General features: G+C 50.9%; 1 protein-coding gene across 4 annotated transcripts; it reads right to left on the bottom strand.

Annotated features, from left to right (window-relative positions):
* Positions 1–402: 402 nt before the first annotated feature.
* Positions 403–25,967, bottom strand: HM13 (histocompatibility minor 13). 4 transcript variants are annotated; one of them, XM_077929450.1, is made up of 13 exons: positions 25,722–25,967; positions 21,223–21,321; positions 18,365–18,447; positions 16,367–16,455; positions 15,537–15,664; positions 14,758–14,883; positions 13,657–13,714; positions 12,151–12,234; positions 10,997–11,033; positions 10,571–10,673; positions 8,917–9,002; positions 4,481–4,658; positions 403–963 (listed from the first exon to the last, which is right to left on the bottom strand). In XM_077929450.1, exons 1-12 carry the CDS (start codon positions 25,902–25,904, stop codon positions 4,508–4,510), a joined length of 1,227 nt encoding a protein of 408 aa, XP_077785576.1. In that variant the 5' UTR covers positions 25,905–25,967; the 3' UTR covers positions 403–963; positions 4,481–4,507. The 4 variants fall into 4 exon arrangements, with proteins under 4 accessions (XP_077785576.1, XP_077785577.1, XP_077785578.1 ...); XM_077929451.1 differs by having other exon boundaries at positions 15,537–15,622; XM_077929452.1 differs by lacking the exon at positions 4,481–4,658 and having other exon boundaries at positions 25,722–25,962.

Genomic DNA, 25,967 nt, shown 5'->3' with positions numbered 1-25,967 from the left:
CACAAGGAGAAGGAGACGACAGAGGACGAGATGGTGGGACAGTGTTCTCAAAGCTACTAACATGAGTTTGACCAAACTGCGGGAGGCAGTGGGAGACAGGAGTGCCTGGCGTGCTCTGGTCCAGGGGGTCACAAAGAGTCGGACATGACTAAATGACTAAACAACAACAGTTTTGTGTCTCCTGTGGGAGAGAGTTCCATAGTTTAACAGTGCCCCATTGTGGAGTTCCCCGACATGGACTTCCAAAAGGAAAGCCATGTGCCTCCACTTCTGGGGCCAGCCAGCTGCAGCGGATCCTGCAGATCCCGCTCAGATCATTCGTGAGTCAACATCCACTCGCTCAACACACCGTCTCAGCCGATTCGGTGACCTTGTGAAAAAGACACTGCGGAGTCCGTCCTGGTCCTTCAATAATTTTTTTTTGTTTTGTTTCATTTTAATATGAGAAGAAGCAAATCCACAATACAAAATTTAAAAATCAGCTCATAGTCTCCCTTTCTCTCCCCTCCCACCCCACCCTCCCATATTTCCTTCTTCCCACCAAGACAATGAACGGCGGTCAGGGGAGTGGGCGTCAAAAGGCAGTTGGCGGAAGGGGTGAAGCTGCCTTCTTGCCCCCACCTGCCCTGTCCTCTTCCTCCCCGGGGGAACAGGAGGAGCTGCGGGCAGGCAAGGAGGCAGGCAGGCAGAGAGGAGGTCAATATACGGGGGCGCTCCTCCTGCTGTCCACCCACCCCCTGCCCCGCCAGTCTTCGGACAGATGCACACGTACAAACACACATGGCTGTTACACGATCCAGTTGCCTTTTAAAAAACGAAATTCACTTGCGATGGGGAGGCGGGGAGGGCGGGCGGCCAGCAGACGGAGCCCAGCCCGGCTGAGCGTCCCAAGGTCATTTCTCCTTCTTCCCTTCTTTGGCATCTCCCGGGGGCACCTCCTTGGGGGCAGAGTTCTCCTCGTAGCTGGGGAGAGACGAGAAAGAGGGAGGGAGAGGGTGAAGTCGGGCAACCGCCTTCTTGGCAAGGTAGGCACAAGATCCAGCTGGGAAGCTCAGCTCTGCCCTGGGAGACAAAAACTGCACGCAGAGTTGGGGCAAGGGCCTAGGACCCTCGTAGCTACGGGACCGCCTCACCTGGTATGCCCCACGGAGAGCCTCAAGGTGCATAAATAGCCACACCCTAGAGGTCCCGGGCCCTAAGGAAGTCAGATTAGCTTCAACCAGGGCCAGGGCCTTTTCAACACTGGCCCCAGCCTGGTGGAACGCTCTGCCTCATGAGACCAGGGCCCTGCAGGATCTGATTTCTTTCCGCGGGGCCTGTAAGACAGAGTTGTTCCGCCTGGCCTTTGGCTTGGAATCAACTTGATCCCCTTCCCCTCTTTCCTTTCTCCATCTGTGATGGAACTCCTATTTGGGGACTTCCCTGGCTTTTTTCTGGTCCATGTAGGACCAGTCTGGATAGTTAGCCTCGGTGAAGACTTGACGTTTTCATCCCCCCAAAAGTGTTTGATTTGAGTTTCCACTGAAATGAGACTGTATTTTAATGTTGTATTTTAATCTTGTTTTTAAGTTGTATTTCAATCAATTGCTTTTATATCGGGTGTTTTATACCGGGCTGCCCTGAGCCCGGTCTTGGCTGGGGAGGGCAGTGTATAAATAAAATTTATTATTATTATTATTATTGGGCGGAAGTTCCCAAGCACACAAACCAAAGATGCCTCTTCCTTTTCTGAAACCAAAACACTTTGCCAAGTTTCTAGCCCTTAAGGCTCGGAAGAGAGATATAGAAGCTACAAGGATTTCTGTTACAGATTCTGCAGAGAAGTGCAGCTGGGTGCTAGGAGACGACCTCCACTGGGTCTACCTACCTAACTGTGATGCCTGCGTTGCAAGGGGGCTGGGCTAGATGACCTTTGGGGGTACCTTCCGATTCTACGACTCCATTAATCAATACCTTTGTCCCCCCACCCCATGCCTTGCAAGAAAAGGCAAAAGGAGTTTAAGGAGCTTGAACTGTCCCAGAATTCAGACCTTTTTCCCGGGGCGGCGGGAGGTGTTGGATTAGAGTTCCCCAGTGACATGATATTTTTCAAGCAGAGAAGGGAAAGCCCTGCCCTTCTAATCCCCCCCCCCCCAAGCCTTAGGTCATTGGGCTCTCTGAGAGGTCGCAGCTCTGCACCCTTCCCTGCAGTTGAAGCGTGGCCTCTAAGCTATAAGGCACGGCCCTGGCAAGGTTTTGCAAATCAGGCCCATGAACAAAGCAGATATTCAAACAACGGCAGCCGGGAACGGATGGGGTACCTGAAGCAGAGAATGAATTCTCCCGGCCTTCCCTGGCTCTGTGTTATGGGGGTGGGGGACAGGAAACAGGGGACAAGAGTGGGGAAGCAAACCCAAGGAACCCCCTCAACGCATCAACGGCGCCTGAGTGGGTGTGTTCATTCTGCTGCACCAAGTGGGACAAGGGCAAGTCACGGTGGAGGCAGCCCTGTGCCAACTCCACAGCAGGCTGCGCCAACGGCTGAGGGTGCCATTTTTCCTGTGCGAGCCACGCTGGAGCCAACGAGGCTGGGCAAGGGCGTGAGGCAGCTCCGGAGCAGCAGAAACTCCCTGCTGGGTTGTGCCCGGGGCAGTTCGCTGTGGGAGGCATGCAAGCTGCCGCCGCAGCAACAACCTCCGGGAAGAGCGGCCGGAGCAAAGAGTCAGTTGCAAGAGGACCCGAGAGGAGATGGGTGGAAGTGGCTTCGCTTCCACCACCTTCCGCCTTGAGGATTGCAGGGGGTTGGACTAGATGACCTTTGGGGAGCCCAGCTCCACGATTCTGTGATTCCAGGACTGGGAGCCTAAGCACAACCTTTTCCCAGGCTACTGGAGGGAGACAAGTTTACAGGTGTCCAGCCCCCCCCCATCTACTAAATTTGGCTCACGGGAACTAAGGGAGAGAAGAATGCAGGCCCACTGGGCAGGCAATAGGAACCACTGGTCCTTCACGCTCCTGAGTGCCAACTCTGACCGACAGCAGCTCTCCAGGGTTCCAGGCAGGCCTTCTGCAAGATGCCCTCGGGGCTCGAACCTGCAACCTTCTGCATCAAGAGCAGGTGCTCAGCCACAGAGCTAAGGCCCTTCCTTCCGAGGCGTCTCCTGCCCCAGCTCCCCACTCCCAATCTGGCCCTTGGCCAGCTGCATTTCCACGCCACCTCCTGGCGGAAACAGTTCTACTGCAGAGGTGCCTTGGCAACTCCACATTTCACTGCTGGGTCGTCATGCCGGTTTTTTGGGCAAAAATCTGGGGCTCGGGGCTTTAGCCAATGCTAGTCCTACTCAGAGGGACGCGGGTGGCGCTGTGGGTAAAAGCCTCAGCGCCTAGGGCTTGCCGATCGAAAGGTCGGCGGTTCGAATCCCCGCGGCGGGGTGCGCTCCCGTCGTTCGGTCCCAGCGCCTGCCAACCTAGCAGTTCGAAAGCACTCCCGGGTGCAAGTAGATAAATAGGGACCGCTTAATGGCGGGAAGGTAAACGGCGTTTCCGTGTGCTGCTCTGGCTCGCCAGATGCAGCTTTGTCACGCTGGCCACGTGACCCGGAAGTGTCTGCGGACAGCGCTGTCCCCCGGCCTCTTGAGTGAGATGGGCGCACAACCCTAGAGTCTGTCAAGACTGGCCCGTACGGGCAGGGGTACCTTTACCTTTACCTTTTAGTCCTACTCAGAGCAGATCCACTGACATCATAACTCCAGTCCATTTCAATGTATCTGCTCTCCATATACTGTAGATTCCGGCATATAAGACGGCTTTTTAACCCCGGAAAATCCTCTAAAAAGTCGGGGGTCGTCTTATACGCCGGGTATGGGTTCGCTGGGCAGCAGCAGTGGGCTGCAGGCTCCGCTCCGCGCCGGGAGGAAGCCGCCCAGCGAAGCTGCCGCGTATAAGACTGGGCATATAAGTCGACCCCCCCCCCAATTGGCAGCTGCCAATTTGGGGGCTCGTCTTATACGCCCCGTCACCTAATAAGCCAGAATCTACGGTATATAACTTTTTTAAAACCCCAAATAATGTTGACTAGCAACAGCTCTGCCGCATTCCCAGAAGGGTTTTCTGCAGCCCTGTCTGCCATGCATTAAACCCGTGACCCTTCTTCCCCAGCCACGGACCAGCCAGCTGTTTTGGACTACAATTCCCATCAGTCCCTGCCAGCTCAGCCATGCCCCCCCATAAGCCCTAGCACCGTATGCCTGTGCTGACTGGCAGTTGTAGTCCAGCCCCCCTGGAGAGCACCAGGCTGGAGACAAAGGACCTGGGTGCAACCAGCACGTTATGGGGTGGTTGTGGGCGCACTTCTTGGTGTGTAGAAAGTGGGGAGAAAGGACCTATGGGTCCCTGCAGGGCATGCATTTGCAGAAGCTGACAACTCAAGGTACCGAGACCCTCCCTCCCTCCTCTACCCCCCCCCCCGTCCCTGGGGTCTAAATCTTGGATCTCCCCCTACCTGGCTACACAGGCAGGCCTGAGAGAGCTACATGGCGCTGGGGTTTTGCTGCCGGCGTCTGTGGGAGCAGGACAGTGTCTGCTGCATGGAGTCAGCGAGGCTGGACGGAGACCCGGAGACGCTAGGGAAATGGGTGAGCCGTGGGGTATGGGGCAAGATTTCGGCGGAGGATTCGTAGCTGCAGGGAGAGAGACACAGACAGGGCAGAGAGAGGAGGAGAGAGAGAGAGAGAAAGAAAGGGAAAGGCTTAGGAAGGGCGGCAGGGAGAGCGGCTGCAAAGAGGGAGATGGCACAGAGACGCAGCTTTCCCCCCGCCTCAGCTGGCTCTACTGCCAGGGCCAGCATGGCCGGGCGACAGATGGAGAACCACCCAACAGAACAGCCCCAGCCCCCCCTCCTCCACCACCGTTGCTGCTATCCACCTGTCCTGACAGACAATGGAGTGCACCTCCAGGGGTGAAGTCAAACCACTGTGTTGGCAAATCCCCAGGGTGCAAGCCTGGGCAGGGCGGATGGAAGTCCTGGGCTGCCTAGATGACAAGGCCCCCCTCTCAGCCTCGCTAATACGGCCCAAAGGAAAGCAGAACGAGACATTTGGCCCCAGCTTGGCTGCAGGAGTTGCAGCTGATACAGGTTACACGGAAAGGGGGAGGATGTTAGGATACTGATATTCCGTTCCACCTTAAAACAGATGTGTGGATTGTTGTTATGTCACATGTCTGTTTACACTCCAACACAGCTTGCTGGGACCTTCCCGTTTGTGTGTATAGCTGTTGCTTTTGCTGCTTGCTCTTGGACACGAAGGGAGAAGACATGATTGTGAATAAGCTGCCTATAAATATGTTCTCGCAGCCGTCTCCTGCCACTTCTGTTGGAGCAGTGTTATTTACTCTGCTGATTAGAGCTGTGCTCCAGCTTCTGAAGCTGTGGATTGCTGTTTCATGCTGAGCCAAGGACCGGAGATCGCCCGGCTACCGGCCAGTGGGCTGGAGCCAGCTGGGGGCCTGCAAATTGCCCCCATTCCCTTGGAAGCACCCCAACAGCAGACAAGGCGCCACCAGCCATCTTAGGAATTCCACTTTGCTTCTTAGCCTTTTATTCCCCCTTTAGACGTCCCACAATGCAGCAGAGGTTGAGGACCAGAGTTTTCCTTCTCCTAGATGGGCTACCTTGCCAGGTGGACGAGCCCTTTCTGCCCCTACTGTTGTAACCCCCCTGTCCCAAACACAAGGAGGAACGGAAGGAAGGAAGGAAGGAGATGTCAGCAACCTGCTTGGCTCAGGAGCTCCCTGTCAGGGAAGCAAACCAGGCAGTGGGGGAGACGAGGAGGAGGTGGTGGAGGAAGAGGAAGAGGAAGATGAGGAGACCAAGCTCAACTGGTGAAGATGCAGGGAAGGAGGTCGGGTTGCGGGGAGAGTGTCTTGCCTAAGGGCCCTCCAAACCTTGCAGCTGGCACTGCTCCACGGCTGCCCAGGTGAGAAAAGGTCAGAGTGGCGAGGGCAAGGAGCCCAGGACTAAAGGCGGGACGTGGCAGCCTTGCTCTGAAAGCAGCCGAGCCACGAAGCAAAGGTATTCTGAGCCCTCAACGAGATGGTGTCCGGGTCTTTGTGACCACAGGGCCCTGTTTCTCAGATACACTTTCATTCCCGTCCAAACTTCTCTCTTCAAGGAAGCTCAAAATTCACGGGAAAACAGGTTGAAAGCAATTCTGTGCCCACCTGCCGCTATGTACAAATGTGCCCTGCGCTTCTGAGAAACACTTTGGCTTGGGTTTTTCTGTCCGATGGCGAAAGGCAAAGGCCAGCCCTGAAGTGTCCCTTGTGCCCCGGACACGTGGAGCTGGCAGGGACCAGCAGCCACAGCTACCGTATTTTTCGCTCTATAAGACGCACCTAGTTTTTAGAGGAGGGAAACAAGAAAGCAACGCAAAGCCTCTTGAGCGAATAGGCAGGAGCGCTCTGGCTGCACTCAAGAGGCTTTGCGTGGCCATCCCTGAAACCAGAAGAGGGATCTTGCTCTTCTGGCTTCAGCGATAGCTGCGCAGCCTGCATTCGCTCCATAAGACGCACACACATTTCCCCTTACTTCTTAGGAGGGGAAAAGAGCATCTTATACAGCAAAAAATATGGTAAATTGTTCAGACAGTTGATGCAAGTTTTAATCTGTTTTCAGCCTATTGCTGTTTTAACTCTTTGAGCAACTTATTGTTGCTAATTTTTCTTCTGGGTGATTTTCCTTTTGGTAAACCGCTCTGACGGCATGTGTGTTTTAACAATCCAGCGGTATATAGATTCTATCAAACAAAGTAAATAAATGGCTTAGTGGGTGATCTCCCAGGTATAAACACCATCAGTTCATCGAGGCCCTTAAGGCCAAGATATCAGGCAGGACCCCATATTCCTGCCACTGAAACCCTCCCCGCTCGCCCCAGCCTTTCATTCAAAGCGACATAGGCAAAAAACCCAACAACGGAACACAAGAAATCCTCCAGGAATGGCTTGATCAGAAGAAAGGCCCCCCCAGGGGACTGGAGGGGGCAGGTACCCTCCTCACAGCTTGCCCGGGGTGAAGGTCAGGGTGCCCCCCGAGAGTGCGAGGCCAGCTGCCGTGCTGCATCAGACCTGTCAGCACCCCCAGGAACCGGCTGCTCATCAAAGCCACCTGGAAGAGGGCCGAGGGAGGCCGCACGACACCTGCCGGGATTCCTGGGGTGGGGGGCCCTTCCGCTCATCACTTTCATCACCGGTTCCTCTTCCTTCCCACCCCCCTCCAAACCCCACAGCACTTCCAAGGAGGTGGGGTGGGGAGAATAACTCAAGGACTGGCACAGAACCACACAACTGCTTTTCCACATCCGCAGATTTCGCTGCCAGCCACGCAGGGACCCCAGAGGCACTCGGACCCCTTTGTGAATCTGATGCGGAAATGGGGAGCCTGACCCACCCGCTCACCCCCCAGTTGTTTGGGGGGGGACACCCCTAAATTGCAGCAGACTCAGGGATTTGTGTATTTATTTGTGGGAGGCTGGCTGCCCATCACAGAGGGACCCTGATTCTAGGTGGCTCCAGCCCAAGAAGAAGCGAAAACAACTGACTCAGAGAAAGTTTCTTGGCTTGTCGTCTTACCCCGAACCCAGCATGTTTGAAAGCTAGCTGAAGTTTAAGGGGGAGGATTTTCTGCACATGTTCAGAGGCACTCCTCTGTAGTTCAACACGGCTGGATCTAACAAGGCTCTCTGTTGTAACCTCCCCAACACTCAGGCCGTCAGTGACAAGTTTTGCTACCCCACCGACAGTGTCTGCACAACGGCTTCACTGCGGAGGAGCAAAATACACACCAGGAGGCTTAGTTTGGTCAGAATCGAGTAAACACTTTAACGCTCAATACATTACTTCTGGTAAACGAGCCACTATAGCTGCTAGAGGACCATGAAAATTTGTGTCCAGGGCTTTTTAGACTCGTCATGAACTATCTGAAACCAAAGAGGCGCATTGGTTGCCAGATGTGAAATAGATTGGTATTATTGTCAGCTCTCCTATTAGCTCAAGGCTGCAGCTTCCTGCCCCTTGGGGTTTTATCCTCCTCCCATTCTGTTGAGCTGGGGAACAAGGAGCAGTGCCATGCAGGAGGGGCAGGCAGAGCCACAAGCCCCTCACTTCCTGCTCAGAAGAATCACAAACCACAGGTGCCTTGGCCACTCCTGGCATCCATGCCACTCTCAAAATGCTTTTACTGAGCACAGGAGAATGGGGTTGCTTATGCTGCAGCAGATATTTTGGTCCACCCCCCTTGGATTTCACCTTTGGGGCATCTGCTTGGCCACTGAGAGAAGAGGATGCTGGACTAGATGGGCCACTCACTGGCCATGACCCAGCAGGTGCTTCTTGTGTTCTTAATGGTCATGCTGGCTGATGGGAAATGTAGTCCAAAAGACCCGGAGGGCACAAGGCTGGCAAAGGCCAATTCACCTACTCATGGCAGATGAAAACGCCGATAACCAGCAGATGGGATGAGGACAGAGCTTCTCCAGTGTGGCACTGGTGGCGTTCAGCTTTCTGGCTCGACCCAAACGCTGGCTGGACCCATCCCCAATTGTACCTTGTTTAAATCTTGTTTTTTAAGTTGTATTTCAATCAACTTGTTTTTATTATTGGTTGTTAGCTGCCCTGAGCCCGGTCTCGGCTGGGGAGGGCAGGGTATAAATAAATTATTATTATTATTATTATTATTATTATTATTATTATTATTATTATTACTACTACTACTACCTACTACTACTACTACCTCCTTTCAGAGGCCTACTTCACACTCTGAAGACTATCGGAAGGAAACAGGAGCTGACTCAGCTGTGCCCCATTCCCCGCAGAGTCCCCCAACCCGGCTGGATCTGCCCGGGCAGAATCGCAAGTGGCGTGTGGCCGCAAAGCATCTCTTACCTGAACATCTCTGCCACTTCTCCCTTCACCAAGGCCACCAGGAGAGGGAAGCCGATGCAGGCCGGGACCAGGTAGAGCAGGGCAGGCTGAGAGGGGAAATCAAGGGGGGTGGGAAGCGTTAGAAGGGAGAGAGGGGGCTGGAAACGGGGTTCGGGAGACAGACACGGGCTGGGCCAAAATAGGGCACAGAGTGGAACTACAGGGGCACAGCGTTAGTGTGGAGGGCCAGGCTTGCCGCACTGAAGGTCCGTTCACCGATTCACACTCACAAGTCTAAGGAAGTCGGAAGGTCAAGGGCAGAATTGCAAACTGACCACAGGGATTGCAGTGGGCCTGCCGGGCCAGTGGGGCCAGAGTTGCCAAGCCAAAGGCACCAAGTGGTTTAAGTGTCAGAGGCAGACCCCTGAGCTAGGCCTAAAGCAACTCTTCCTCCAGATAAAGTCATGCCTCATGTTACACTTCCTTCGGGTTGAGCGTTTTCAGGTTGTGTCCCACGGCGACCCGGAAGTAACGGAACAGCTTACTTCCGGGTTTCACCGCTTGCGCATGCGCAGACATGCAAAATGACGTCATGTGCATGCGAAGTGGCGAATCGCGACCCCCGTGCGCGCGCAGGTTGCATTCTGTTCAGGTTGCGAACGGGCCTCCGGAACGGATCCCGTTTGCAACCAGAGGTACCACTGTACTTGGGACAGTGATTCCCACCAGTCCTGGCTGGGTTGGTGGGAGTCCAGCTTCACCCAGAGGCCCCAGGTTGGTCTGACCCAGGAAGCTAGAGCTCAGGTCTCACGCTGGTGCAACAGGCCATGGGAGAGCACTGGCCTCTGGGGCGAGGCAAGCCGCTCTTCTCAAAACACTTGCCTTATCTGTAAATCGGATCTGGGTGAAGCTTCCGACTAAACATAAGAAAATTTTTCAGATGGGAGCCGTTTGACAAGGGAACGGACTACCTCAAAAGGCGGTGGGCTCTCCTTCGCTGGAGGTCTTTAAGTAGAGGCTGGATGGCCATCTGTCCTGGATGCTTTGGCTGAGATTCCTGCATTGCAGGGGGTTGGACTAGATGACCCTTGGTGCCCCTTCCAAATCTGCAATTCTATGTTTCTGTGAAGCAGATCTCAGCTAGCACCAGGGAACTTTCCAACGCAGTGCTCTTTGAGGGAACCAGGATTTGAATCAACCTCCGTCACTACTGGCCTGGCTGGCAGAGGGTTCTTGGCTGAAGGGAGATCGCCATTTGCCTTCCCCCCTCAGGCAATGCAACCCAGAAGAGGATCACCTTCCATGAACCCTATAAAGCCAGGAGCCCTCTTAAAAAGAATACCCCACAAGCCAGCTAGGATTGGGGCAGCCGTCTCTCTTTTTGGCCAGCTGGGTCACTGGTGAGATGCCCAGAGGCAAGCCTTCGCTGCTGTGAGGGGCTGTTTGCTTAGAAACCGTGAGTTCTGCACCTTTTACAAGGGAGCAGCCGTGTCCCAGCAGGACATCTAGCTATCGTGATGCTACTGGGCTGCTGGAACGGTGCCAAACTCTTCATTTCTCACCTGCCCCTCCCCTTTTCCATCTCCAATTCAAAGAACTTCCTGCTTTCCCAGAAGAGGCAACTGGCCGTTGCAGGCAGGTAGGTGGCCTTTAAATGCAGGTAAAAGCAGCTCACCTGGGCATGTTTGAAGATGTGCATGATGAAGATGGTGAGGCCCAGCCCAAAGATATAAGCCACGAAACTGGTGTAGAAGTACGTGTGCGTGTTCCTCTTGAGGCTGAGTCAGGGAAGGAAGCAGAAGTAGGCGTTACGGTGATCTAGGGGCAGGAAAAGCTTCCCTAACAGCCCGCCCAACGCCATGAACAGGCGAGAAAAGTGTCTCAAAGAAGCAGAGAAATGCCATCAGGCCACAAAGGCATGACCAGAGAAAGCCTGCAGGGCCCTTGTTCCCCACCCCACCTTATCCTCCAACGACAGCCGCTCTTGCTCCCAATGTTTTCCAAGAGAAGACTTTCACAAAAAGGGCATCACTCAGCAATACAGGATTGCCAGTGGTGGTCTTTTCCACATTCACTTGGGGGGGGGGGGCAGGGGGCTTACCTGATGTCAAAGCGCAGCAGCAAAGCAATGAAGATTCCTGGTTCAGGTAGGGAAAAGAGAAGAGAGCGGAAGAGTCGCGGTTAGGGCTACAGGGAGGAGGCTGTGCCAGGCACCCACCCACTCAGCCACACTGCCCTTCTCAAGACTCCCTGCTCCTAATATGATCTGTGAGGCCGCAGCACCCCCTTGTGGCTGAAAGCAATATCAAGGCGACTCGCTGGGACCTCTGGCAGGGATAGACAACAGGTCATACAGCTCTTAGGAAGAGCTCTAATGGATCAGGTCCATGGCTCATCTACTCCAACATCCTATGCCACACTCCAGCCAAACAGATGCCTGCAGGGAAACCCTCAAGTAGAATACAAGCGCAAGAGCACCCTCCTCTTTTGTAAAGGTAAAGGTAAAGGGACCCCTGACTATTAGGTCCAGTCGTGACCGACTCTGGGGTTGCGGTGCTCATCTCGCTTTACTGGCTGAGGGAGCCAGCGTACAGCTTCCGGGTCATGTGGCCAGCATGACTAAGCCACTTCTGGCAAACCAGAGCAGCGCACAGAAACTCCGTTTACCTTCCCGCCAGAGCAGTACCTATTTATCTACTTGCACTTTGACGTGCTTTCGAACTGCTAGGTTGGCAGGAGCAGGGACCGAGCAACAGGAGCGCACCCCGTTGCGGGGATTCGAACCACCGACCTTCTGATTGGCAAGTCCTAGGCTATGTGGTTTAACCCACAGCTCCACCCGCGTCCCATCTCCCCTCTTGTAGTTTCCGGCAACTGGGGAAAAGGCCATGTTTTAGCAGAGGCTGGATTGAAAACTTTTGACAGGATAACTCACCTGCCAATCTTCTGATGTCAAAATAGGGCCAGGTGATTGGCAGGTGGATTATCCTCTCCCACCTCCAGGGAACTGGCCTATGGTCTGCCCCCCGCCCTGCCCTGGGCCAAAAAGAGTTCCCCACCCATGCGCTATGGAACGTGGGATGATCAGATGACTTTCTAGCTCCGCTCCATTTCTCTGCTAAGCCTCCTTCCCTTTCTCCAGGGGTGCAGAAGCTGCCTCCTTCTTTCCAGCCCCAAGAGCAGTAGGCGAGAGCCAGAGGGGCCGTTCCATCGCACAGAACCGTCACATAGTCACACACTCCTCAACCACCTTACCTGGGATGACAATGTCCCCCAGGCCCAGCATGGCAAAGTTGTCGGCCTCCAAGCCTCTCTCTAGAAGATCTTGGGGGAAAACCACTGGGAGAGAGGAAAGAGGGGAGAAGAGGGGTTCAGCCCATGGCAGGAGAGAGAGAGTCCAAGTTTGTCATTCAAAGCCTACGGCAGATTTGCTGTAAACACACACCGGTAAAAGGGCGAAAGATTTATACGATCCAAAGAAAAACTGGAAAATATTATAATTTTAGAATATCTAACTGTGAAGATACACAAAATGAAAGGGTTTAAGGTCAGTGAGGAGGAGGAGGGTTGGTTTGAGAAGATTTGGGCAGGTTTGAACAATTTAGGGCAATAAAAATGTTAAAAGTTAAATAAACCTTGTGGAGAGAGGAGCGTTAATGTATTTAGAATTGTACATATGGTTGATTTGAATATGTTATTATTGATTATGTATACCCAATGTATCAGCCGCCTGGGGGGTTTGACTGTGTTTTGGTTGTTGGTAAAAATAATAATAACAATAATTTAAATTTAAAAAAATTAAACACACACTGGTGCCTCTCCCAGTGCAGGAGGTCCTGAACTTCAAGGAGATTAGACTGGCCTCAACCAGAACCAGGGTCTTTTCGGCACTGGCCCCAGCCTGGTGGAACGCTCTGTCGCAGGAGACCAGGGCCCTGCGGGATTTGACATCTTTCTGCAGGGCCTGCAAGGCGGAGCTGTTCCGACAGGCCTTTGGTCAGGGCCCAGTCTGACGCACCCCCCCTTTTTTTGTTATAACACCCAGTATGTAAGTGGCCTCCCTAACCCTTCCCAACAGCTCATATAAGATCAGCACAAACAGTTGGGCCTGGTGAGCACTCAATGCTCCCATCCCCTATAGTTATAATCCATGGGTTGCTGTCTGATTTTACTCTGCTCCAAATTTGATTTTAAGATGTATTTTAATCAATTGTTTGATTTATGTTTTTAATGCGTCATACTTTGATGTTAGCTGCCCTGAGCCCAGTCCTGGCTGGGGAGGGCGGGGTATAAATAAAATTTATTATTATTATTATTTGTAAGGTTGGGTACGATGGCATCGTGAGCACCCAAAACAGACAGTGGCCCTAGAGCGACAGGCCAAGGAATGAGCTCTATCTTTCGTCACTGGGCTAATATTGCTCAGTGGAAGGGGTGGACCAGATCCCACCGCCAAACTTTTGACAGGTGGGCGGGGCTGCCCAGCAGTCACCTGAAACCAAAGTGAACGGACTCCAAAGCCACGACAGCAAGCCTTTACCTGCCTCACACCTGAGGTCGGAGTTGGGGCAAGAAGGAGTGGTTCTGAGGGAACTGGCACCACAGTCCAGTTCAGGACCTCTATTGGGTTGAATTAGCCCCACGGGATGGAGGTTTTGCATACCCTGCTCTACGAGAAAGGCTTTCTCTGTTGCTCAAACTGCAGCGTGGCTCAGTTAGCCTTGCTCCTGCCGCCAAAGGTTTCAAAAACCAGGTACTCACATTTTATGGGCGCCTCAAAGGACTTTGCGACCGTCACCATAACGTTGGTGCCAAAGACCTAGAGAGGAGAGAAGAACGGTGAGAAGGATGATGACTGCAGCTTAAGCATTCGCACCACGGCAGCCACCCAACGAAGACCAGGCCTTCCTTAGGAGAATAACTGTCAGAAGATTCATAAGGAATCCTCTCCGTTAACTTGGCCAAACTCGCAAGATTGTTGTAGGGATTAAAGGAGGGGGAGAACCACGTGTGCCACCCTGAGCTCCTTGGAGGAAAAGGCTGAATATGAATGTGATAAATAAATAAGACAGAGCTGGTAACACAAGAACGTAAGAAGCCACACAGTGGCATGAACTCACTCTGCCATAGATCCCCAAGGAGGAGCCAGGGCGGTGTAATGCTTTGACAGGGACCAGGGTTCCAATCCCCACTTGGCCATGAAGCCCAGCGGGTGACCCCGGGGTCCGGTCACCACCTCCCAGTCTACCCTACCTCACAGGGTTGTTTTTAAGATAAAACGGGGGGGGGGGGGGACTATGAACACCACACCTCAAGCTCTTTGGGGGGAAAGTGGGATATAAATGCACCTTGCCAAACAAAGGTCCGTATAGTTCAATCTATGGTTTTCCCAATAGTGATGTATGGAAGTGAGAGCTGGACCATAAAGAAGGCTGATCGCCAAAGAATTGATGCTTTTGAATTCTGGTGCTGGAGGAGACTCTTGAGAGTCCCATGGACTGCAAGAAGATCCAACCTCTCCATTCTGAAGGAAATCAGCCCTGAGCGCTCACTGGAAGGACAGATCCTGAAGCTGAAGCTCCAAGACTTTGGCCACCTCATGAGAAGAGAAGACTCCCTGGAAAAGATCCTGATATTGGGAAAGATGGAGGGCACAAGGAGAAGGGGACGACAGAGGATGAGATGGTGGGACAGTGTTCTCGAAGCTACAAACATGAGTCTGACCAAACTGCGGGAGGCAGTGGAAGACAGGAGTGCCTGGCGTGCTCTGGTCCATGGGGTCACGAAGAGTTGGACACGACTAAACGACAACAACAGAAATAAAGTATTTAGAGAAACCCTGAGAAACCAGCACTTGCTTACCCAGAAGACATCGTAGACGAAGAGCCCCCCGAGGAGGATGCAGCCGGTGCTGACATTGTTCAAATGCAGCAGCTCCACCCCGTTGAGAGAGAAGGCCAGGCCAAAGAGGTTGTTGGCAATCCAGTGCTGGGAGAAGGGCAGAGAAGGTCAGCACCCAGCATATTATTATTAAATTTATATATACAGTGGTACCTCTGGATGTGAACGGGATCCGTTCCGGAGCCCCGTTCGCATCCTGAAGAGAACGCAACCCGTGTCTGCGAGGGTCACGATTCACCGCTTCTGTGCATGTGCGTGACGTCATTTTGAGCGTCTGCGCATGCGACGAAACCTGGAAGCAACCCATTTTCGCATAGCGCAGCCCAAAAACGCTCAGCCTGAAGCAACTTTAACCCGAGGTATGACTGTATACTATAAATATAAATATTCTATATATTTATATATTATATATTTTAAAAATTGTTATAATTACTAAAATTATTATTATTATTAATTTATTTATGCCCCACTTTATCCCCTGACAGGCACTCAAGGCGGCTTACAGATAAAAATAAAAAAGGTAAAAACAGCAGGAGGAAACCATCATTAAAAGCAATTAAACACTGCTAGGGTTAAATCTCTTCTCTCCCTCTCCCCTATCTATTAAAAACATACGAGATAATTACAATGAAAACAGCGCCAGCACAGCTCACCCCCTTGCCTCCCCACCCCCCAGGCACGCCCAGAATTTCAGGCAAACAGGAAAGTGGTTCCCAGGCTTTGCCAGGGGCTGGCCGTACCTTTCTCAACAGGTACCAGACTCCAACGATGCTGCTCATGGCCAGGCACACGAGGTCCTTGGTGTCGAACTCGTAGTTGACAATCTCTGCAACAAAAGCCACCACGTCGTTTTCACCTCTATCAGCCTCTTTTAATACAAAGCAAGAGTAAGGGATAGGCAGCACCCAGGCACCCTGGCAAAGAGCTAAGTAAGAGAAGCGACGCTTGTTTTCGCACCTAGATTATGAGCTCACAAAGCTGACTTAAGACAGACCGCTGACCCACCTAGACTGTTGAAGCTTTGCAGGGAGAGAGAGAGAGAGAGAGAGAGAGAGAGAGAGAGAGAGAGAGAGAGAGAGATATCTTACCCAGCCCCACTCTCCAAAATCCAGTGAATGGAAATGGTGGATCTTGCAAATAACGCAACTATGGGTTGGGGGACGGGCCATATGCCCTGCAAGCAGAAAGACCCACTTAAGAGAGGTTTTAGATATTCAACTGATTCTCTGACTGTATGTAGTTCTTTTATCTTTGTTTTGATTTTTTAAATTATTTAAAGCACATCATTCCACAGGTGTATGCTGCCTGTGTGGGCATAGAAACAGCAACAGCGGTGTGACGACTGGAAGACAAGGGAGCCTAGGACACTTGCCCGGCATATTGGCCATATTGAAATAATTAGAAACTCCAGGGAGAGCCCACTAGCCAAAGCAGAAAACTGCAGGCAAGGCTACTGATGGCCTTCAAGTTGGGGAAAATCAGAAAGAACAGGCAAGCCAGGAGAAATGTAGGATTTGCACAGGAAATGCTTTGGGTGGGAGTTCGAGCTGGCCGGCAGAGAGGGACTTACCTTCTTTACTTTCCCCAGAGCCCTGAGTGAAGAGAAGCTGGTACTGCTTGTTGGGAAAATTGACGGGGAAGAATTTGTTCATCACGGGGCTGAAATAAAGAGCAGAGAAGGGACAAGGTGACTCCTGAAGAACCATGGATTACTGTATTTTAATATTTTGTTGGAAGCTGCCCAGAGTGGCTGGGGAAGCCCAGTCAGATGGGCGGGGTATAAACAATAAATTATTATTATTATTATTATTATTATTATTATTATTATTATTATTGAGAGAGGAGGGCAGTAGGGTGAACCCACTAAGCATTCCTGCCGGCCTCAAGTTTAGCTCAAAAGCCTTCAGTGAGTGTTCACCCCAGTCAAGTGCCTAATGCACACACATGCAGCGGAAACTGAGCCAAGCTTGTTAAGAGGCACACACACAAATTGGCTCCAGGCAAGGAAGTCTTGCAAACCATGGTTTCCCTTTTCCCTTTAGGGACACGTTTTATACTTGAACAAAGTGGGCTAGTAACCTGTGTGAGGTTATTTGCAAGGCCTAAACCACCTTCTGCCGTCGCCTTTAAGGACAGGTCAAATGACCCCCTCAGGGATGTCGTTATTCATGACGACAAAATACGGGAGGAGGTCATGCTTTAAGAGCTGCTACCTGTACGAAGAGTTCCCAGCTTCATCACCAGCCCCACACTAAGAACCAGCTAAAATGGGAGGCTCAATATTAAGCTGACCCAGACAGCTTCATTTTGAATTTGGTAAGAAACAGCCAATTTATCAGCTGCACTGTGCATCTTTCATTTGAATCCTGATGGGGCCTGGTGGGAAGGGAGGGGGGCAGGTATGAGTGGGGCCTTATTGCCCCCAAAGGCAGCTAAGGTTTTTGTGTGTGTTTTTTTGTACTGAGATGCAGAGACCCTGGAATTGACCAGCAGCAGCTCATTAAAAGTAGTGTTCAAAGAGCGGGTATGAGTGGGTTTTTCAAGGTACAATTTGACAAAGATTTTAGGAAAACTGAGCTATGCCATTATAGATGCCAATATCATCCTGCTTATTGGATGTGGTGCTTTTGCAGAACAGTGGCCGTTTCAGCAAAAATACAAAGCCAAGGATTTAAGAGGATCCCTTTGCCAAGGAAACATTTTGATTTGCCTCTTCACCCACTGAATGGCACTGCAGACTGCTGAAGTTCATTGGCCAGCTGTGTTATGTTCCTGCCTCCAATGTCAGAGGGAAGTAGAACACCCTGAAAAGGGGACTCCCAGGAGACACTTGAAAAGCACTTCCTAGTTTTGCTTGCATGGCTTTTCCCTGCCTGGAATGCACCCTTTAACTCTGATAATGGCCCTTGCCAGCTGGGATGGAGGACAGAGAGGCAGTAGAAACTAGGCTTCTGCATTAATTGTTCCACCCACATTTGCTTTCTGTCCCACCCGCCGCTGGCATGTGGAAATGCAGCCCTCAGTCTGAAAAACCCTGAGCTGCAGAGTCACAGAGACATGCTCCCAACCTCCAGCTCTGCTAACAAACCTCTGATCTCATCCCTTCTCCTCCTCATCCTGAAACGTAAGTTAGTTCAAACAGAGGAAAATTTATTATATAGCTGAGGGATGGAAGAGCAGTTTTGGAAGCAGCCAACTCTGGAATAATATTAGCTAACAGTGTCCACTGGGAACGCCCCAATGTCCCAAAAGCAATTTCTGAAGAGATCACTGGCTTCGTTTGCTCTAGAGCGAGAAATGAAGGGGAATTTATTGAGGCGTGTGGAGAGAAGGAAGAACCCTGTAATGGCAGGAAAGAGCTGAGAGGAGGGATAACTCTGCTAGATGAAGCCGTATTGCCCAGGAGCCACCAGCATCCTCAGCTCAGGCCCTCTAATTTTGCTTAAAAGAAAAATCCCAGCTAAGTTTAGGCTGTTTTGCTGCAACCAGCAGGGTTCAGATTTCTTTTTCTTTTAAATGGAATCGCAACACACAGTATTCAAGCCATCCGCTGTTCTCCTTCTTTTACCTGATGGTGTGGGAGAGGGCAAGGATCCCCAGGACAAAGAAATACATGGAGAGCAACAGGTTGATGTATTCTTGAGAGAATATCTAGAAGACAAGAAAAACCAGTCAGGTTAAACAACCTGCTCTCTAACTATGCAACGTGTCAAAACAGAGGAAGAACAACCCGGAAGCATAATTACTGCTTTTAAACTTTCACATCTAAGCCACAAGGCTGTAATTTTGCTTTCTTTTAATCTCTGACAGATGTGAGCAGCTCTCCAGATGTTTAGGACTACAACTCCCATCAGTATGCGCTGACTGGGGCTGATGGGAGTTGTAGTCAGAAACATCTGGAGGGCACCAGGTTAGAGAAGGCTGTCTTATGCCAGACCAGGGGTCTGACATAAATATGGGGGTGCATCATCTCTACCCAGTCTCATTGCCCAGATCAGATGGTTTTCTTCTCCCCTAGGAGAAGTGTGTGTGTTCTTTTTCATGAATTTTCTAATAGCGCTGCCTCTAAAGGTTAATTCCGTGCTGGTTGGGAAGAAGTTCTTGACTGGAAAAACTCTGTGATAGTTACAATGAAAGCTTTCTAAAGTTAGAACCAGTAACCAACTGTTCTTTGGTCACCTTGACCACTTTTGCAGTTGTTCCTCACAAAGGCCTCCATTCTCCTGACCTCCAACACAGCTTATCTGCGTATCTCTAAGGTACAAATCCTGTGCGATGAACAAACAGTCACCCTGGAAACACCAATTGCCAGTTAGAATTATTCCATTTCCTTTCCTGCCGGTACAGGCTGTGATCGCCAGTTGCCCAAGGCTGGCTTCGTCTGGCAGAAACGCAGCAGGAATCCAGGAAGTTAGCAATCTCTGAGGCCAATCCATCACGTCTATGACAATGACCTTTCCATTTCAGCAGGCATTTTATGACTTCAGGATCAATTTCAATTTCTTTTATCCATTGTATGTTTCCTGTAATCCAACTGTATACCCGATAGAAATTCTGGTGATTCATAGAATCCTAGAGTTGGAATAGACCACAAGGGCCATCGAGTCCAACCCCCTGCCAAGCAGGAAACACCATCAGAGCACTCCTGACATATGGTTGTTAAGCCTCTGCTTAAAGACCTCCAGAGAAGGAGACTCCACCACACTCCTTGGCAGCAAATTCCGCTGTCGAACAGCTCTTACTGTCAGGAAGTTCTTCCTAATGTTTAGGTGGAATCTTCTTTCTTGTAGTTTGGATCCATTGCTCCGTGTCCGCTTCTCTGGAGCAGCAGAAAACAACCTTTCTCCCTCCTTAAGCGGTATGCAAACAGTTGGAATGAAATGAAACTATATATCCCACCGCCCATTTGCACTTGAAATGGCTTAGGCAAGTGGTCACATGAAGGTGCCTTCTACAGCTCCATCTCACCCCTGGCATCTCCAGGATCTCTAGCAGAGGTGCTCAGCCTTCCTACTACCAGAGATCGGGGACGGGGAAGAATTCAGCACCAACCAGAATCCAGACTTCTGGTGGGAATGGAAGCATGTCCATTTCTGCACACCTTCCACACCCAGGGGTTTCCAGTGTCCCAAACAAGTAGATCAGCACCCACTCTGCGTGCAACCAGAGCAGAGGAGGCAATCTGGACTGGCATGGCGAACCAAGCTAGGCCTTGCCTTGCTCCGAGGTATCCTGGATGCTAGTCAGGAGAACAGCACTGGGGAAGTCTCCTCAGGCCTGGTGCACACTGCAAAACTCATTTGATGCTGCAATCCACTCTGGACTTTTACTGGAGCTAAATGGATCTATCCTCCCACTTTACCTAAACTTTTCAGAGTGCAGCTTGGAACCTGCTGCGTGCAAAGCAGACGACCTACCACTGTGCGAGGGGGAAGGGAAACAGGCAATGCAGCAGATCAGATCAGCTCCACTCTCTAGCCTTTCCAGCTAGTACTGGAGGCCCTGCTCTGTCCCATCCTGTGGGTGGTGAAGCTGATGAGCATGAGGAGGCATAGGCAAACTCGGCCCTCCAGATGTTTTTGGGACTACAACTCCCATCATCCCTAGCTAACAGGACCAGTGGTCAGGGATGATGGGAAGTGTAGTCTCGAAACATCTGGAGGGCTAGAGTTTGCCTATGCCAGAGCATGAGGAAGGGAGCCATCTTGGTGGTTGTGGAGCCTGGATTATGGAGCCTGGATTAACACACACACACACACACACACACACACACACTGCCAAGCAGGGATGCACCGGGCACCATCTTTGCCTTTAGACAATGGATGGATTTTTTATTTATTTCGGCTAAATAAAGCTGCTGCTTCTTATTAATTTTGTCTAATCTGCCACTTTTAGATATTTCAGTTCTTTTAAAACATTATCCTGTTGTCTCCGTTGATATTTCAATGGTGCTGCCTTTATCGTTCTATTACACTGCTTTTAATTCTGTGATTTTGTGTTTCATCCACTTTACCAAGTACATAGTTTTGGGAAATCCTGAATAGAAATGCTGCATAAAATAGCTAAAAGCTGGAATTGTCCCCCCAGGATATTACACTGTTTGTACAAGTAGACCCTCTTATTATGGGAGAGGCATACCCAGCCTTTTCAAAAGCTGGAAACACTGAGCTGGCAGATCCAGGAAATGAAAGACCTTCTTCTACCAGCATCGGACAGCATCCACCTGCAAAATGCTCAGCACCCCACAACTCCCAGAGGCCCGATGGAGACACCACACTATTGTGAACACTTTGGACAGGAAGGTTTCTGCCAGTTCCCCCTTCCCAGTAGTGATTCTGCTTCCTCTGCACCCACAAAAGGGAGAGTTATTGGATTAGCTGTCAGCCAGCAGAAGACTGCAATAAGATCCCCAGTGGTTTTACTTACTTTGAAGAAGAGATAGAGGCCTAAGAGGGTACAGCTGGCAACGATAGGAAAGCGGGCAGCATCTCGGCTGGTAATGGTCTCCGGCATATCCGAAGCATTCTAGAGGAAAAGTTGGTCAAATGTTAGCCCCTTAGGCCGGAAAGGATACCTTATTCAGAACTCTAGAAGCAAAGATATTAAGAATACAGTGGTACCAGAGCCCCGTTTGCATCCTGAGCAGAGCGCAACCCGCGTCTGCGCATCGTGATTCACCACTTCTGCACATGACGTCATTTTGAGCGTCTGTGCATGCGCGAGTGACGAAACCCGGAAGTAACCCGTTCTATTACTTCCGGGTCGCCGCGGAATGCAACCTGAAAATGCTCAACCTGAAGCTACTTTAATAATAATAATAATAATAATAATAATAATAATAATAATAATAATAATAATTTATTTATACACCGCCCATCTGGCTGGGTTTTCCCAGCCACTCTGGGCGGCTTCCAACAAAATATTAAAATACCATAATACATCAAACATTAAAAGCTTCCCTAAACAGGGCTGCCTTCAGATGTCTTCTAAAAGTCTGGTAGTTGTTCTTCTCTTTGACATCTGGTGGGAGGGCGTTCCACAGGGCGGGCGCCACCACCGAGAAGGCCCTCTGCCTGGTTCCCTATAACCTCACTTCTCGCAATGAGGGAACTGCCAGAAGGCCCTCGGAGCTGGACCTCAGTGTCTGGGTAGAACAATGGGGGTGGAGACGCTCCTTCAGGTATACTGGACCAAGGCCGTTTAGGGCTTTAAAGGTCAGCACCAACACTTTGAATTGTGCTCGGAAACGTACATTAACCCGAGGTATGACTGTACAAGAAGAGCCTGCTGGAACAGGCCAATGGCCCATCTAGTCCAGCATCCTATTATTCCCTTAGATGCCTTTGGGAAACTAGCACGCAGGATTCAAGCATAAGAGCCCTTACCCCCTCCTGTGGTTTCTAGCAACTGGTACTCAGAAGCACCGATATTCAGAAGCCTCTGATAGCCCTCTCCTCTGCCAAAAATTTGGTTTTTTTTAAGCCATCTAAATTGGTAGGCAACATGGCCTCCTGTGGGAGCCAGTTCCACAGTTTACCTATGCATTGCATGAAGGAGGACGTTCCTGTACCTGTCCTGAATCTTGCAAGATTAAGCTTCACTGGATGTCCACATGTTCCAGTGTTACAAGACAGCCCATCAGCCTGGACAGTGACCAATGTGCTCTTCCCTATTTCCCACTGGAAGCAGAATAACTGCAATGTAGGGCAGATATTGCATCCACTTAACCACATCTGCTTTTACAGCCCTCAGGAAACTTGAGCAATGGGGTTGCCAGGCACACTCAGAGGCAAATTCGTTTCCCTACTGGAATGCGTCATATGGAAATTTCCTCTGATACACTCACACAAACACCTTTTTCATTGTTTTTCAGCTTCTTGTTCTGAAGACATTTTTGTGACAAATACCGTATTTTTTGCTCTATAAGACTCACTTTTCCCCTCCTAAAAACTAAGGGGAAATGTGTGTGTGTCTTATGGAGCGAATGCAGGCTGCGCAGCTATCCCAGAAGCCAGAACAGCAAGAGGGATTGCTGCTTTCACTGCGCAGCGATCCCTCTTGCTGTTCTGGCTTCTGAGATTCAGATTATTTTTCTTGTTTTCCTCCAAAAACTAGGTGAGTCTTATGGTCTGGGTGCGTCTTATACAGCAAAAAATACGGTACCTTTCAATGCAGCACTACATGGCCAGTTGAGGTATCAGCCTGCAATTATTTTGGCACTTTTTAATACGATAATGGGGGCTCAATCCACCTGCTCCTCAGAGTGGCTGGGGGAACCTGTTGTTATTTCAGACCTGAAATAGTCTGTGGACAGTCGGCATCCCTTCCAAAATTCAGAAACGGAAACTGAAGGAAGTTGGAAGAGAACAGGTTCCCCTTTTGTTTCCAGGCTCATAACTTCTGTGAGTATGTTTGCAAGGCTGAATTATACCACCCCTAAAGAAATTAACAGGTCTGACCATCTTGGGCTGGAGCCACCAACCGATTCCATGACTTTATTTATGCCAGTGCCCTCCCCACAGCTTCCGGCACTAAAACAACAGATGTTAATTATGTATCAGGTGAAGTATTTCTTTTTAAAAAAAAAACCTGATTCCTGCCAGCCTCAGTGCACGAATCCAAGATTATGTATTTTTCTTTCTTATCTGCAGCCTACACAACATTCACAATTTCATAAAGGGAAACGTACAGAAAGGGGCTAATGTAGCATATGCAAAGCATGAATTCTCTACAGAAGCAGCTCGTCAGCACACAGCTAGCCACAACTGCCTGCCCAAGGAAGCACTCAAGCATCTAAGGAGGAGGGGCATGCTCTCCACTTTGGCCCTGTTGCCTGCTAACACGTCAGTTGGCCTCCTTCCTTCCGTCCCAAGTTCTCCCCAAGGTGCACACGCAAGAGCAAAGGAACAAAAAGTCCTGTGCTAAATAGGCCAGCGCTACTGCATGTAGCAAAGTGAATCCTTTTTCAACTTGGAAAGGAAGAAACACTTGCTGGAGTGCATGCTTTTCACACACACACAAACACACACAGCCCCAGGAGATACCCTGGAAAGGAGACAGAACTGCTGGGGTAGACAATGCAAAGCTAGATGGGACCAATGGCCTAATGCAAAACTCAGGAGGCAGCAAGGGAAGGGTGCAAGAGGCAGGCTGCTTTGGCTGAGATTCCTGCATTGCAGGGGGTTGGACTAGATGGCCTTCAGGTTCCCTTCCTATTCAACAAGTCTATGATTCTATGCTCTGCACATGGCCAGAAGTAAAAAGAAAAACATTAGACAGGGCACCTAATTGCAGCATGTGGGGAGAACACGCCATCACCACACTACATGTATGAAAAGAGGGCCCTGCTTTCTAACACAGGCATCGGGCACAGAGAATCACAGAACTATAGTTGGGCTATTCAGGTACTGGGAGGAAGCAAAGACGCCTGCTGCAAGCCGAAAGACTGGAGGGGGTGTCAGGGACTATTATTATTATTATTATTATTATTATTATTATTATTATTATTAATACCTCACCCATCTGGCTGGTTTTCCCCAGCCACTCTGGGTGGCTTCCAACAAAAGATTAAAAATACATTAAAACATCAGTCATTAAAAACTTCCCTAAACAGGGCTGCCTTCAGATGTCTTCTAAATGCTAGATAGTTGTTTTTCTCTTTGACATCTGATGGGAGGGCATTCCAGAGGGCGGGTGCCACTACCGAAAAGGCCCTCTGCCTGGTTCCCTGTAACTTGGCTACTCACAGTGAGGGAACCACCAGAAGGCCCTCGGTGCTGGATCTCAGTGTCCTGGCAGAATGATAGGGGTGGAGACCCTCCTTCAGGGAGTCCAAGAACATAAGAACCCCATGAACATAATGTCCCTCTGCTCCCTCTCACCATGTGCTGCTATTCAGGGATAGACTGCCTAACCACCATAGCTAACCACGGCCAACGGCACCCACCTCCTTCACAAGAAACACGGAACCTGCTTTGATAGCGAAGCGGGCTCCCTCTGAAGGGGGTGGACTCTCTTCCACCTGAGGCATTTAAGCAGAGGTTGGACATCCACCTGGCAGGGGTTCTTCAGCAGCCATTCCTGCATTGCAGGGGTTTGGGCTGGATGGTCTTCTGGGATTCCTTCCAGCCCTATGATTCTATGGGAAGCTGGTAAACCATTTACCCCAGTCAACCCTTTACCAAAGGTGTCGTGGGCTTTGAAGACACTCGAACTCAGGACGCAAGGGAGAAACGTGCTAAGAGGAAGGCACAATTGGCAAATCCACACCGTGATCAACTCCCGCCCGGAAACCAATGTCCCCACTGGGGAAGGACGTGTGGATCCAGAACTGGCCTCCACAGTCACTTACGGACTCATTGTTAAAGCCGTGTTTATGGAAGACAATCTTACTCGGCTACAATCTTACTCCCACCAGATGTCAAAGAACAACAACTGCCAGACTTTTAGAAGACATCTGAAGGCAGCCCTCTTTAGGGAAGCTTTTAATGTTTGGTGGATGACTGTATTTTATTTTTGTTGGAAGCCGCCCAGAGTGGCTTGGGAAGCCCCGCCAGATGTGTGGGGTATTAATAATAATAATAATAATAATAATAATAATAATAATAATAAATAATAATAATAATAATAATTACGAGTGACTGCCAGAGAGGAAAAAGTCAAACCATTAGGTCCACCTGGCCCAGTAGGGCATGCACTGACTGGCAGCCGCTGGATGGAACTGCAGGCGGGGGATCCTTCGCAGCCCTACCTGGAAATACCGTGTTCGGGGTGCCCTGAGCCGGGGGCCCGTTTTGCATGCCAGGCAGATACCTTCTACCCCCCGAGAGCTGCGTCTCTCCCCCCCCCGGGTTCATCCTGCTCCACAAGCCCCCCTCATGTCTCGTGGAGTTCCGCCGGCCCCTGGCCGCCCCCCCCCGCCTCACCTTCCCCTTCGCGCAGGAGACGGAGCGCAGCGCCCCGAAGAAGATGGGCAGCAGGGCCATGACCACCAGGCTGCCGTAGGCCAGCGCCATGCCCTCCGGGGTGGCGGGAGGCCGAGCCCCGGCCGCCCCGGCCGCCGAGGCGTCGCCGGCCCCGTACCCGTTGCGCGCCTCGGCCTGCTCCATCGTCTACAGTCCCCAACGCAGTCCGCACTTCCGGCCCGGCGGAGGCGGCCTCGGCGGCGCCCA

This window comes from Podarcis muralis, chromosome 5 (genome assembly GCF_964188315.1).
Source record: "Podarcis muralis chromosome 5, rPodMur119.hap1.1, whole genome shotgun sequence".
NCBI lineage: Eukaryota > Metazoa > Chordata > Lepidosauria > Squamata > Lacertidae > Podarcis > Podarcis muralis.
Note: the sequence above shows the minus strand (reverse complement) of the source record. Positions and strands in the feature narration are given on the sequence as shown.

What these genes read in the sequence shown, in the direction of transcription:
- HM13 (XM_077929450.1), bottom strand. Translation starts at nt 25,904, where the DNA reads ATGGAGCAGGCCGAGGCGCGCAACGGGTACGGGGCCGGCGACGCCTCG. An exon ending in TCTGGTACCTGTTGAGAAAG is followed by an intron (nt 14,884 to 15,536) that starts GTACGGCCAGCC and finishes CCCTTCTCCCAG; the next exon opens with CACTGGATTGCCAACAACCT. An exon ending in CTTTGAGGCGCCCATAAAAT is followed by an intron (nt 12,235 to 13,656) that starts GTGAGTACCTGG and finishes CCTCTCTCCCAG; the next exon opens with TGGTTTTCCCCCAAGATCTT.